This window comes from Numida meleagris, chromosome 14 (assembly GCF_002078875.1).
Source record: "Numida meleagris isolate 19003 breed g44 Domestic line chromosome 14, NumMel1.0, whole genome shotgun sequence".
NCBI classification, from domain to species: Eukaryota; Metazoa; Chordata; class Aves; order Galliformes; family Numididae; genus Numida; species Numida meleagris.
In genome coordinates this window covers 4,923,658-4,936,897 of record NC_034422.1, presented here as the reverse complement: position 1 = coordinate 4,936,897, position 13,240 = coordinate 4,923,658, and the positions used below count along the sequence as shown (strand labels likewise).

General features: G+C 58.6%; 1 protein-coding gene across 17 annotated transcripts in view; it reads right to left on the bottom strand.

Annotated features, from left to right (window-relative positions):
- The window catches only part of NCOR2 (nuclear receptor corepressor 2), a 168,190-nt gene that overhangs the window by 29,752 nt on the left and 125,198 nt on the right, over nt 1–13,240 (bottom strand). For all 17 annotated transcript variants that reach the window (XM_021412549.1, XM_021412556.1, XM_021412559.1 and 14 more), the window contains 5 exons: nt 10,435–10,577; nt 6,713–6,860; nt 4,160–4,718; nt 1,112–1,232; nt 128–344 (listed from right to left, as the gene is read on the bottom strand). In XM_021412549.1, the coding sequence (XP_021268224.1) occupies nt 128–344; nt 1,112–1,232; nt 4,160–4,718; nt 6,713–6,860; nt 10,435–10,577 (1,188 nt within the window). The remainder of the gene's footprint in view (nt 1–127; nt 345–1,111; nt 1,233–4,159; nt 4,719–6,712; nt 6,861–10,434; nt 10,578–13,240) is intronic.

Below are 13,240 nucleotides of genomic sequence, written 5' to 3'. Positions count from 1 at the left end.
GCTTCAAGGTGCTATTAAAGAGCTTTCAAGGGCTGAAACAAACGCTGAGCTAAGAGAAGGAGAGCTGCTGGCCACGCACGGCACGTTTCCTCACAGATAAATGCACACCGCCAGCACGCTGCCCTACCTTCCTTGTCCCCAGCAGTGGGGCTCCTGCTCTTCCCCCTCGGGCTGCTGCTCGGCTGCTGCTGCTCCTTCTCCTGCTGCTTGCTGGGGGGCACATCTTCACGGGAGGACTCGTGGGCCTTTGTGATCTGCTGCTGGTAGAGGGCCAGGGCGTGGGGAGGCACCGGGGGCTTCACGCTTCCACTCTGCAGTATTCCCTCCGAGAAACCTTCAGAGATCTGCAACAGGAGAGTAAGAATTGATGCTAGCCATGTGCTGTCAGCATCCCCAACAGCCGTGGGGACAGGGAGAGGCAGCTGCCCCATGGTCTGTCCCAAAGCATGCTCCAGAGCTCACCAGGCACAGGAGACTGAAAAGTCCCACGGTGAAGAGCATCAGCTCTGCTCTGGGCCTCAGGCTGCCCTTGTTTAAAACCTCTAATCCATAGCTAAGTGCCCGTGGCTTTTGCAAGAAGTTACACTACAACAGCCACATCTATGCTGTAACTGAGAGAGCATCAGCAATGGGTCCTCCCCGAGGACTCAAACCCAGCACACGAGAGCAGGGATCTCCTCTCCCCACCCTGCAAATGCTGCTGCTCTGGTGCTGACCCTGGAGGACTCTGGAGGAACAATCAGTGTTTTCAGCACATGGCTGCTGGACAGCCAAAAAGGGGACACCGAGAAGAACTTTCAGATGGAGAAGAGCATAAATGCGTTTTACACGGTATCTTCAAGCACATGAGACCAAGGGAAGCACAGGCTGGGAGGGCGCTTGGTTGCTTTTTAAAGCAAAAGGAGGCAGCAGTCACATGGCAATGAGCAGCTTGTTCTCTCCGGACCTCCCACCACTTTCTGATACAAGATCTCGAGGGACACCCGAACACTGCTGGCAGCCTCCAGCATCTGGGAACCCTGCAGCATGGAGCACCTTGCCTGCACAGGGCTCCCACCACCCAACACAGGAGCTCAGCCCGCTGCACAGCACTGCCGGTGCCAGCACTTACGATGGGAGGGATGGCAGCAGCGCGCTGCTTCAGCTGCTTCAGGTCCAGCGGTTTCTGCGGCGAGGAGTTCAGCCTGGCCTCGCTGGCGGCATTGAGCAGGCTGGGCCGGGGGGACAGCAACCTGAGCACAAAACATGGGTTATATGGGGAACACTGCGGATGAGCTCCGTGTCTGGGTGCTCCTCCACGCCCTGCATCCCTCTGCTGAGCTGGCAGGACATCCCTGCCAACACTGTGGCCAGCTGGGCCACTGTGGGACTCATGAGCACAGCTGGGCTCCTGGCCTGCGAGCTGCTGCCTGCTCCCAAACCCAAGGCAGGTAAATATCTCCAAGGTCCCACCCAATGGGATGGGGATGGAAACAGGCAAAGCCCATGGGCTGAGATGTGCCCAGCTCCCAGGCCCTCACTCAGACCCCGGGGCCACGTCACTCCAGGACATCTCCACTTTCTCTCCCTCCTGACTCTGATTTGTTGAAGCCAGTTCATCGTTTCTAAGTTTTACAGCTTGATTTGTTTATTTTAGCTGTTATTTCACTGCTCTTTTCAGCCTATAAATTTCAAGGTCATTCCACGCTCACCCTCGGATGAATAAACAAGCGTGGCTGGGCCATGTGCGGCGAATAAATACATTGCTGTGCTGGGACTGCCCCAGCCCCATGGTGTGCGGTGCCTGGACTGGAGGAGGAACGGGTTCTCCCGAGATGGGAGCTCCCGCAGGACTGGGTTTAGGCACCCAACGCTGAAGACGGCAACTGCTCTCTTGGAGCCTGACCTCCTTCCAGCAGCAGGAGAGGAGCGAGCTCTCCCTGCAGCACAGCACTGGTGGATGGATGCACTGCTCCAAGAGGTGACGGAAACTTTGGGATGAAGCTTTGGGATGAGCAGGGCACCGGATCCTCCAAACTCCTTCAGCTTCCACAAGGGGCTGGCTGAACTGCCAGATGACCCAACGCACCATTCCACGGCCCATCCCAGGTGCCCCAAACTCTATTCCTTGCATGCGCAACCACTGTGCAAAGGTGACACAGCCTTGGTGCAGCGAGCATCTCCTTGCCTCCCCACACTGCAGGTCCGCACCGGGGAGATGCGCGTGGCCTCACACACGCGTTCCCATCTGGCGTGACCTCCCACTGAACTGCAGTACTGGCAGTGCTAGCGGCAGCCCTCCTACAGCACATGCTGCATGTAACCACAGACAACCCGCTGCCTCCTCCAGCCCTGACGAGCTCAGGCTGTGACTCTATCCCAGCACAAACCACAGGAGGACCCAAGGTGGCCAGCGACCGCTACATCCTTCGGCCGCCCCCCATCCCCTGCTGGGAGATGCCGTCCCCGGCACAGGCTGGGTACCCAGCCCGGCACCACGGGATGGGTGGGTGAGCATCACCCACGTGCCCAGCGCTGTCCCAGACGGGGTGGCCCACGCGGCATCCCCATCCCGCTCCTCGCCTCTGCCTGCGTGCTCGTGAGTCACGCGGCGCTGCAGTAACCGCCTGCGAGGATGCGCGGCAGCTGAAGCTCCGTGCCTCGCTGGGCTCTGCAGGCATGGCACCCCGGCAGCCCTGCTGTCACCTGCACCTTCCCAGCAGAGCGGTACGAGTGACCGGGCAGCAGATGGATGCCTGTTATGCTAAACAGTGCTAGAAATCGGTAATCGTTTGGTGAGCAGACAGGCACTGACTCAGGAAGGAGCCCAGGATGAAATAGCTGTTCCCAAGAAGACACGGTTCCTTTGCAGCTGGGAGCTGGCAAATGTGCTGCTGTCCCATTTGGGCTGGGTTAATGTTGGACGGGAGGCGCGGAGCCCTGCTGCTGGCCTCGCTCCCTCTCACAGGGAGGCTTCTCCTGTCTGGGAAGGAGGAGAGGGCGGGGAGGGGTGGTGCTGGCCTCCTTCCACTGCCGGAGAGCAGCACCCAGCCAAGAGGCCCTGGCCTCGCAGCAGGGTCACAGCCAGCTGCATCCACAGCATCCCCATCCCTGCCTGCATTGCTGCCAGTGTGGGGCTGCTCCCACGGGCACACAATTGATGGATGCTCCTGCAATTCGCCCTCACTGCATCAGGGCCAGTACCCTCCTGGGTTACAGGTGGTACAGATGCATGACAGCTCCCTATCATCTTGTGCCACTGCTACACTTGGTTGCATTGTAAATAGCCCGATGCATAGCGCGGAGTACAGCCCGACCGGCCTTGGGGCACCACCCCCTCTTGGGAGGGACAGAGGACACTGGATGCAGGACACCAGCTTTGGTCCCAGCACTGGGACAAGAGCACAGAGAGGCTTCCGTCCCTCCATACCATGCAGGGTGGATTCAGGAGGTCCCTCTTGGCCCAACAGCCACGTGGATAGAAGTACGAGCCACCAGAGAAAGCAATACTACAAGACACATGTATTTATGTATATTCTATTAAAAAAAAAAAGCAACAGGAAACCCTGTCCCATTTGTGAGGCTCTTGGGTGGGAGGGCTCTGTGGCCGTGTTGGGAAGGGACGGGAGGGGAACAGGACATCTCTCCTCTCAAGAGCGCAGTGCTTCCCCTCCCTGTCCCAGGAGCAATGCAGGGTGGTCAGATGCTGGGGGGCTGTGGGTCTCAGGCCCTATCGCTGTTCCTGCAGTTCCCCGCACAGTCCTCACCACTCTGCTGCCTTATGACCAGCATGGGTATTTCACTTCTACAGATCCCAGTAGCATCTCCTTCGGGGCAGCAGCTCTCCCCTCCTGGCGCTGGGAACATGACTGCTCCCCTGCCAGCATCGACTCAGACAGAAAATCTGTTCCCAGCCCTGATCGCAGGCGGCCCAGTCTACGCCTCTGCATAACTCAGCTGTCCCCAAGGGCACGTCCCGCTCTGTTGCGTCACCCGCATGGGCTGAGAGCGGCGGACACAGCGGTTCTGCGCCCAGCACCTGCCTGTGGCCACTGCTCAGGGACATTGCCACGGGCCCTGCGTAAGCAATTGCCAAAGGGCCACTGCCATGTGAGGACACAGCCGGGAACGTTCCTGCACCTGGGGAAGTGATATCTCACCCACGCCCCCCCGCTCCTACCTGCTCTTGTCCACAGCATCCTGCTCGTCCATCTCATCGGCGCTGCAGGTCGCGCTCGAGTCGCTGTCGGGGTTCACCCCTTGGCCTTTACTGCCTTTATGGCTCTCCTTCTTCTCAGCTTTGGGCGTCCCCTCAGCCTCCGCCGTCCCCACGCTGCCGACACCGCTTTCCGCCTTCTTGTCATTCCCCTTGTCCTTCTCCTGGCCGTCCTCGCCCTCCTCCTTCACCTCGCTCTTGCAGGGCTCCTCGCTCGCCTTCTCCTCCGGCTCCTCCGTTTTCACCACGTCCACCACCAGCTCCTCCTGCGCCTTCTCCTCGCCGCCGGGCGCCTTGGGGTCCTCCTCCGGAGGGCTGGTGGCAGGAGCGGGGTTGGTGGCGGGGGTGGCGGGGGCCGCAGCGGCGTCGGGGGGTGTGGGAGCCTCTTCCAACTTGAGCGGCGGTTCCGCGCCGGAGTCACCTCCTGGCCCGGGTGGTGCCTTGGCCCCGCTTTCGCCTCCCTCTTTGGCTTCGGGCCTTGGCGAGGGAATGCTCTCGGTGTCGGAGCTGTTATTTACTGCAGCTGAGAAAAGGGAAGAAATAAAAATAAGGATCGGGCTGAGATTCTCACTTCCCATACCGCTGCCTCCGCCCCCTCCCAAGGGAGGAGAACGCCTGCGCTCCGAAGAGGAGACGATCCCGGCACTCGGAGCGTGGTGCTGGGATCCCCGGCAGCGGGGATGCGCCCAGGGTCTCACCCCTCAAAGCCCACTAAACCCAGCCAGCCCAGAGACCAAGCGACTGGAGTGGGGTGCAGATGGAACACCCTGCCTGGATCCACCATTTGGCCCCACTCCCTGGTGGCCTCCCTCACCCATGGCCCCGCAGCTCGGCCCCGTTCCCGGAGCTGCTGCTGGCACGGCATGTGACTTAGGGTGCCCATGTCCCCAGCTCTGCCAGCCTCGGGGCAGCTGGGGCCGGCCCAAAACACCGCGCCTGTTTGTTGCTGCTTAAGCTGCCAGTGACAAAGGAAAGGAGGTCAGGGTCGGAGAAAGCAAAGCTCTGCCAGTGCTGCAGGACAGGTTAATTATTAAATCACAGAATCACAGAACGGTTGGGTTGGAAGGGACCTTAAAGATCATCCAGCCCCAGCCCCTGCCATGCGCTGATTGCCCCCCACCGATCAGGTTGCCCAGGGCCCATCCAACCTTGGCTTGGACACTTCCAGGGACAGAGCACCCACAAGCTCTCTGGGCAGCCCGTACCAGAGTAAATGTAAAGGATCATCTGCAAACCTAACAGCTTGAAATGGGTTGGAAATACAAATGCCCACACATCATGGCAGATGAAGGAACTGCTGAGAGGTTGGGTCTATGACCTATATTCACCCTACAGAGGGGCAGGAGACCACACAATGCCCGCAATAATGTCCCGTGGGCATAGCTCTTACACTCATCTCCAAATGGACACAGGGGCTTTCCCACAGCTCTCCCTTTTGTCTCTTTTCAGCAGCACAATTTGCAGGGAAATGAGTGACACGGAGACACGCTGTGTCCTGAGAGCTGTACATCTGAGCACATCCAAAGTCCTCTGCTCGGCAGCAAAATGTGCCAGGAGCATATCGGGAATCTCACCATTTTCCAGCATTTATTTCTTAGCGTTAAAGAATGAAATGAATGAGTGAAATGCAGCCACTCAGGGACACAGAAATGGGATTTGCAGTGAGTGGGGTCAGACCCTCCTGCTCAATGCTGCTCTGCACACAGGGGCTGCAGAGATATCCGAGGGCTCAGCCAAGAGAGCACAGTGTGCTGCTCCAGCACCAGTCCCCTCCGTCCAACAGGAGCAATTGGAACTGGGGACTGGGAAGGGAAAGCCTCCGAGCATGTCAGATCTGTCTTTAATCTCAAAACGACATTGTTTCCTCTCAACCACTCTTACAAAGAGCAATAACCACCTTCTGCTCTGCGCCTCTGAGTCACGTATCACCTCGCACAAAGATTTACCTGGAATCTGCCTTGTAATGAGTCACTTTCAACAATGATTTGAAAAGATTTCCCATTTCAAGTCCCATTAGCCTGGGTGCTAAGGCCAGGAAGCAGCAGGGTGCCAGCACTGCTGGTTAAGTTATTAAATTACTTTGACAAAAGTCAAATGGGGCTATTGTTGGAAAATTATGCACATTTTCTCCAAACTCGCTGCAGCGCTTTCTAAGCGATAAATAGCTGAAAATTGTCACTTTCAAGTTGTTTCCTTTCTTTGGTACGGCTGAGAGAGAGGAAAACGCTCCCTTAAAAAGGGAACAAGGAGGAAATGACTGGATGAGCCCTCCAGCCTCACTGCTCCCAACCTGCGGCAGCCCCCAGAGCTCACCCACCCAACGGGATGGGGATGGCCACAATGGCAGCTCTTCCTTTGCATGACCTCCCCAAAATAACCATCCCCTAGACAGACGCGGGAGGAGGGCAGTGACCCAGGGCAGACTGAAACCCTTGAGAGGCCTGAAACCCAAAAGTGTTGGAACGGCCCTCGGAATGCTGACACTGTGCCCCCCACTGCAGCCCCCGGGCACCTCACCTTCGGCCTCCTCGGCCATCTCCTCCTCGTTGCCGCTCGTCCCCGACACCTCCATCTCCTCGTCCTCGGCCACAGGAGGGAAGGCGGCTTCCTCGTTCTGAGCAGCGGTGCCTTTTTTCTTCTTCCTCTTCGCATTTCTTTCTTTCTCCTGGGGAAGAGGAAGAGGAAGGTGAGACGGAAAGCAGAGCAGGACGGCAGCTGCCACGGCAGGGACAGCAGGGCCACCAGCACCACTGTGACCCCAGTCCTGAGCCCTAACGTGCACAGACCCTCCAAAAAGGGGTCTCCAGGGCCGCACTCACCATCCAGAAGCCCAACGGCACAGTCTCAGCCAAGAGCAGAGAAGGACTGGTACGCAGCCGTGCTTGGAGTTGCCCCTTCCTGGGGAGCACAACACCGGGGGAGCCCTGTGGATGCTGCACCCCGTGCATGGGGCGGGCACAGCGTTGCACGGGGTGCAGGATTTTGCCTTCCACTCGGTGCTGTCCGAGCGCAGTGCGCCCCGGGGGCCACGTGCCACAGCCGCAAGGGCTCACATGCTGCTGCCTGCAGCCCACCCCAAGGAAAAGTCTCGCTTTTGCTATTGTTTCCTGCTCTTGTTGCTTAAGTAAATATTACCAGTAGGAACAGGCCCATCATCTCCGGCTCTCCCTGTAAGCCCCACACGGATGACGTGTGTAGGACGTTTATTTACATGGATGAGAAGATAAAGCCACGGCGGAAACGTTAACTCTGCTGCTGGATCTGTGCGCTGGGAAGAGCTGGTCCCTGCCCTCCCCCCGACTTTTCAATCCTTTAAAAAACTTCCAGATAAAACAAACAAATACAGCCGCTTTTTGCTTGGAAACGCTGCTTGCTCAAAGGCTATTTTTATCAAACCGGGCAGGAGAGAGGAAAAAAAGGCACTTGAGAAAGCACTGTGTGCTGCAAGCTCCCGCCCCGTCCCGCCCCTGTGCCCGGTCACCGTGCCCTGCGCTCACACCTTGGCTGAGCAGCACTGTGGTAACAGCAGGTTTTGGTCTGAAGCAGCAGTTCCCCATCATGCTAATGCGATGACAAAGCCCCTACGTTACTATGGCAAAGACTTCTCTCTGCCTCTTACTCACGGGTCTGTGACTCAGTGCAAGCCGCAAGCGGGCTCCTCGCTGGGGAATGAGCTGAGCACGAGCGGCCCTGGGGCAGCAGCATCCAGATCCCAGCTGCACCCAGGGATCCTCCATGCCTCCAGCAGTCCAGAGGCTCCATGAGCCATGCCTGCAGCCAGGCAACCCCACCATCACAGTGTGCTCCGCTTAATCTGAGCGACCACCACTGAGCCTGCAAGAAGCTGCCTGGGCCATTTGCCTGGCTCCTTTTGTGTTATTCCAGCCTCTGCTCTCTGCCTACCAGGTGTTTCTTGGCACTTTGGGATGCGGTGCCACTTGAACAGGCTCTGGGTGAGACCTCGCAGTAGCAAAATGGGAGATATCCCATTCAACTGCAGCTTCAAAAAAGCCACAACGAAGGGCAGCGCAGATGGGTGAGATGCAGTCTGGGGTGACAGGACAGAGTGCTGATCCCAGCACCCCTCTGCCCACCACGCTGGGGACAGCCTCAGCCTCCCACCTCAAGCTCTGGCACGCGGCACAAACCACGTTGGATCTGCCCAAGAGGCCACCAGGCTGTCCTGCTAGGTCTGCACCCGGCACCCCCTGAAGAGCAGGGAATCACAGAAACGCTGCTGGCAGCAACCAAGCAGCACTGGCAGCAGCCTGGGGATCCCTCACCCATCGCAGCTGCACACACCACAACAAGCCCAGGCAGCCTCTAGAATCACAGAACATCCAGAGTTGGAAGGGACCCATAAAGATCATCGAGACCAACTCCTAGACCAAAGCAAGCACCCAGTGAGGAGGTGGTGGTGAAGACAGCGCCTTATCTCCAACCGCTGACAAGAAGAGTGGGAGGACACCACGTATCCATGCGCCCCGCTTTCCCCAGAGATTAGCGAGCACGGCACGCAGAAGGTCAAGGCGACGAGATGCCGAGCCGGGACTGTCCGAGCCACCCAGCAGCGAGCCCGAGCCAAAACACGCCGTGCAGACACAGCGAGGCCTCGAGGCGCTGCAGGACGCTCCGATGCATTCCAAGGCACGGGGACACCTCCAGCTCTGCTTGCCCATCCTCAGCGGGTGACGGCCACCACTCATCCCCACAGCTCCTCAACCCCAGCCGGGCCGGAGCGAGCCCTCCGGCCCCACGTCGCACCTACAAGACGAGCCCCATTTGGGAAACTATTGAGAGCTGCTAATTGAGTTTGCTCTCATGAAGCGAAAGGAAGGAAGGCAGTGCCAAGTGGTTTCCTCGCACGCCATCCATGATAACTGTCGTGAGGGCAGGGAGCAATCTGGGGATGTCACGCAAACCCACGCGACGACACCACGGCCACATGCGCGCTCTGCGGAGGCCAAGGCCGAGTGCTGGCTACAGGAGGGGATTAGGAGGCTCGGTTTGCTCGTGAATATATTTAGGAGTCAGGAAGGAAGGTCTATGGCAATTTAATCTCGGTTGTTCTTTCATTTTTTTCAGCTTTCTGGCATCTGCTGTTGCCACAAAACAATAGAGTACAATAAATAACAGCTGAACGCTCATTGTTCTTCGACAAAACCGAATCCCATAGCCTCGAATGCTCAGAAAATAAAATGATGATGCTGATATCAACTGCAAGTGAGAGTGAGCAATTAGACAGGAGCAGCGCAGCGCTGCCTTGGAGGGACGGAGGCAGGGAGAAATGTGGCTCTGCAGAAAAACCCTTCTGTGATATAATTTCTGAAACATTAGGAAGCGGAGTAAATTAATAAACACCGAGTCCACTGCCAGCTAAGCAGCATGATCTTATTTCAGATGCTCCCCCGTAACGAACAAAGATATCTTTATAACGTTTTACATTCGGAGGGCTTTATGCACATTTCACTCCAGGCTTTATATTTTTTGCCTTTTGTATCGTTTGCTCTGTTTCTAAACACAATTTGGTGAAACACAGGAACACAGGAGTGTCTGTGTGCGTAGAGAATTAATAAGAAAAGAATCGCCAGTGTCTTCTCTCTCTCTCATTCCTATAGACTGACTAGGATATTAAATTCCTGGGTGAGTCATTGAATGTTTTCCTGTCTTTCTTTTTACTCTTGCTGTAATAGCTTGCTTGGAGAGATTCCTGCATTGAACATTGTCCTTTGCATTTTCAAAGCACCCCTTGGGGGTTCAGCCATGTGAATTCTATTAGCCAGAAACCGGGAACCCCAGGATACTCTACAGATGAAATAATTATAATCCTCGGCTGCTCTTAGCAGTCTGTGCTATCTCCAGAACACTCAATGAGCCCCACTTCATTCATACCCTGGACCGTACGGCAGAAAAGCAGCGTCAGCCCATTCTCACTGGGAAACCGAGGCACAGAGATGCACGCATGCCACAGAGACAACCTCCAGGATCAGCCCTGTCTGCACAACACCTGTCCCGCCGCCGCAGCTTTGGGCTCAGCCCCTCCTTCCCATGCATTGTCCCAAACCCCTGCATCCCTTTGGCAGCTGCCCTCCTGCAGAGCTCCTAGAGCCTGGTGGGCAGCCCCATCCACACCATTTGCGCTGCCTGGTCCCCGTGCTCCCACCCCAACACGTTCTCCAAAACACCCGGGTTCCCCTGCGGCTGTGGGACGCGGCAGGCTCCTGGGACAGGGTGCTCACCATTTTCAGTTTGTGCTGCTGTAGGATCTCATCCAGGTTCTGCCTCTTCTTGTAGTTGAAGTAGAAGTTCTTGCACTGCGACACGGTCTTGGAGCCCACCATCCTGGCAATGGCCGACCAGTTCCGCCCATGCTCGAGGAGACCTGCGGTAGCGGGAGGGAAGGAGAAGGGTTTAGAGCCAGATGGGCTCGCACAAGGACAGCATTATCCACACAGGATGGGAAACACCCGCAGCGCGCGCCAAGCTCTGCAGGAACAATATGGTCACAGCACCCGTCTGCAGGGCTTCCCAGGATGACTTCGGATGGCCTGTTTGTCTTTCCATGGGGAAAAAGGCCCTGAGCTGAGTGCCTCAGGAACAGAACATCCCGCAGCCACAGCACGGGGGCAGGAGGTGTTCCCTGCCCCTCGGGACAGCACCGCCATGCCCAGAACCCTGCCAGCGTGGGATGGGGCAGGGTGGAGGAGGAAGCATCCCCACGTGGGCACCCCCAGGTGCTGTCTCCTTCCTGTAGCCCCAGGACTGTACAGGGTCATGCGGACACGGCGGGTTGGAGCAGCGAGCAGTGTGGGGTGTGGGCGCACCGATGGATGCCCCGGGCACGGAGCCGTCCTGCTTGGTGCGGTGCTGCAGGCGCAGCTCCCCAGCTCCTGCCCAGCGCCGTGCACTCAAGACAGGCAGACTGAGCATGGTGCTGCCGCAAACGATGACTTCAAGAGCTGAAAACCTGCGGGGAATGAACCTGCGAAAAGCACTTTCCTCTTTTGTAAGGGGTTTTCCAGCGCGGAGGCCACAGCGCACAGAGCATGGGAGCAGGGACTGCCCGTGTGCCTCCGCCCTCTGTCTCCAGGCTGCCGCCAGCCCCGGAGCTGCAGAGCTCAGCACGTCCCACGTTAGGGCTCCCGTGGTGGCCCTGCATGCACCTGGGAGCTATGCCCCAATGACAGCCCGACAGCCACTCCTGCGACCCGGCACAGCAAGGGTTAAGCCGCAGCTGTGCTGTATCCTGCCCTGTCCCAGCACCGGGGCTTATCGAATTGCACGCAGCGCACAGGCATCACACAGCGCTGAGCACCACAAAAGGCCGGGGCAAGCCAAGAAGCAAGTTGGAGCTTTAACTCTGCAGCTCCCAGCCTGCAAAACTCGCGACCTCCATCACCACGCTGCTTATAAAGGGGAAAAAAAAAAAAAAAAGAAAGAAAAAAAAAAAAAAGGGGACATCCGGTAACCAACTGCTCGGGGCAGCCCTCCCCCTGTGCCACAAGCCAGGCTGCAGCCCCAAAGCAAACAAGCCACCGGCCCCTTGGCTCATCGTCCCCTTGGCTCAGTGCCCCTGGGCTCAGCGCGGCACCGAGCGCAATGCTGGGGGCCGGGGTGGTTTGCTGTGCCCAGGGCAAAGGTTTACCAGCAGCCGGGCTCCGCTGGGACCAGCAGTGGGACCGAGCCCTACAAATGGGGACAGATGGAACCCGCGGTCCCCGCTGCAGCGCAATCTTCACCGGCGCACGGTGCCACGCACAAAACCCCGACGCAAAACCCCGACACCTGCTGCCTCTGCACGGGGAGGGAGCGGGGACACGCCACGCACGCAGGCACACCGCACACCCCGGCTCGGCAGCCCCCGGCAGCGCAACCATAGCTCCAACCGGCGGAGTTACGGGCGCAGCGGGGGCTCGGCACGGCGCTGCTCCAAGCACCCCCCCCACGCTGACCCCGCTGCCGTACTTACGTGCCGCAGGTCGCGCTGCGCCGGGCAGGGAGCACACCCGCAGCATGCAGCGGGCCGGGCGGCGGGCGCTCCTCAAAGCCCCCCCAGGCACGGCTGCCCGCTGCCAAGCGCTACGAGCGCTGCGCTCGCGCCCTCCCCGTTCATTTTGCTTTCGTTCCCTCGCAGCGGGCGGAGAAAGAGAAGAAAGCAAAGCCGGTTCCTTAAATCCTGGGGGCGAGAGGATCGCAGAGCCATGGGCGGCTGGAGCAGCTGCTGGGGCTTGAAAGCAGGTCAGGGGCGGGAGGGGGCTGCTGACCCCGCTGCCCGGAGCCGAGGGGGACGCATGGCCCGGCCCTGCAATGCTCCGCGGGCGTTGGAAGCACGAGCGGTGTGCGCTCCCCGGCTCCTCGCTCCACAGCCCCGGGCTCCAGGGGGGGAGCTGTGCAGTTTTCAGGAGGTGCCCGACGTTGCCAAGAAATAATAATAAATAAAGAAAAAAAGAAAAAGCAGCAGAAAGGCGAAGGGGAGGGAGCAGCCGCAGCCCCGCTCCTGGCAGCCTACGGACGGAGCCGGTGCCGCGCTGTGTGCGGAGCAGCGAGCTCTAATCTGTTCCTCTGGCTGACCCAGGGCTCATTGCATCTGAATGTGACCTCTAGACAGAGCATTAATAACGAACGTGGCGCTGACCCAAGCTGACAAGGGGTGCGGCCGCTTGGCACCGGCTCCCTCCCTCCCTCTCTCACTTTCTGTCTCCCTCGCTCTCATCTGAATGTCGGCGCAGGGGGAGGGATCCAGGAAAACAAAGCTGGGCTCATAGTTTCCTCCGCTCCGAAGTGAATCAACGGCACGTTTCTTTGCTGAGGCGCGATCCCGGCACGGTGCGGTGCCCCGGGACCCGCCGAGTGGCTGGGGATGAGCACTGGGAGCACGTGGGCATCGGCGGCACCACGCAGGGCGGGCACAGCCCCTGCCCCGACGGATGGATGGATGGATGGATGGATGGATGGATGGATGGATGGATGGATGGATGGAAGAGCGCAGCGCAGTGCGAGGTTGGGAGCCGCGGGAGTGGGTTTGGGTGCGATGCTCTGCGGGGC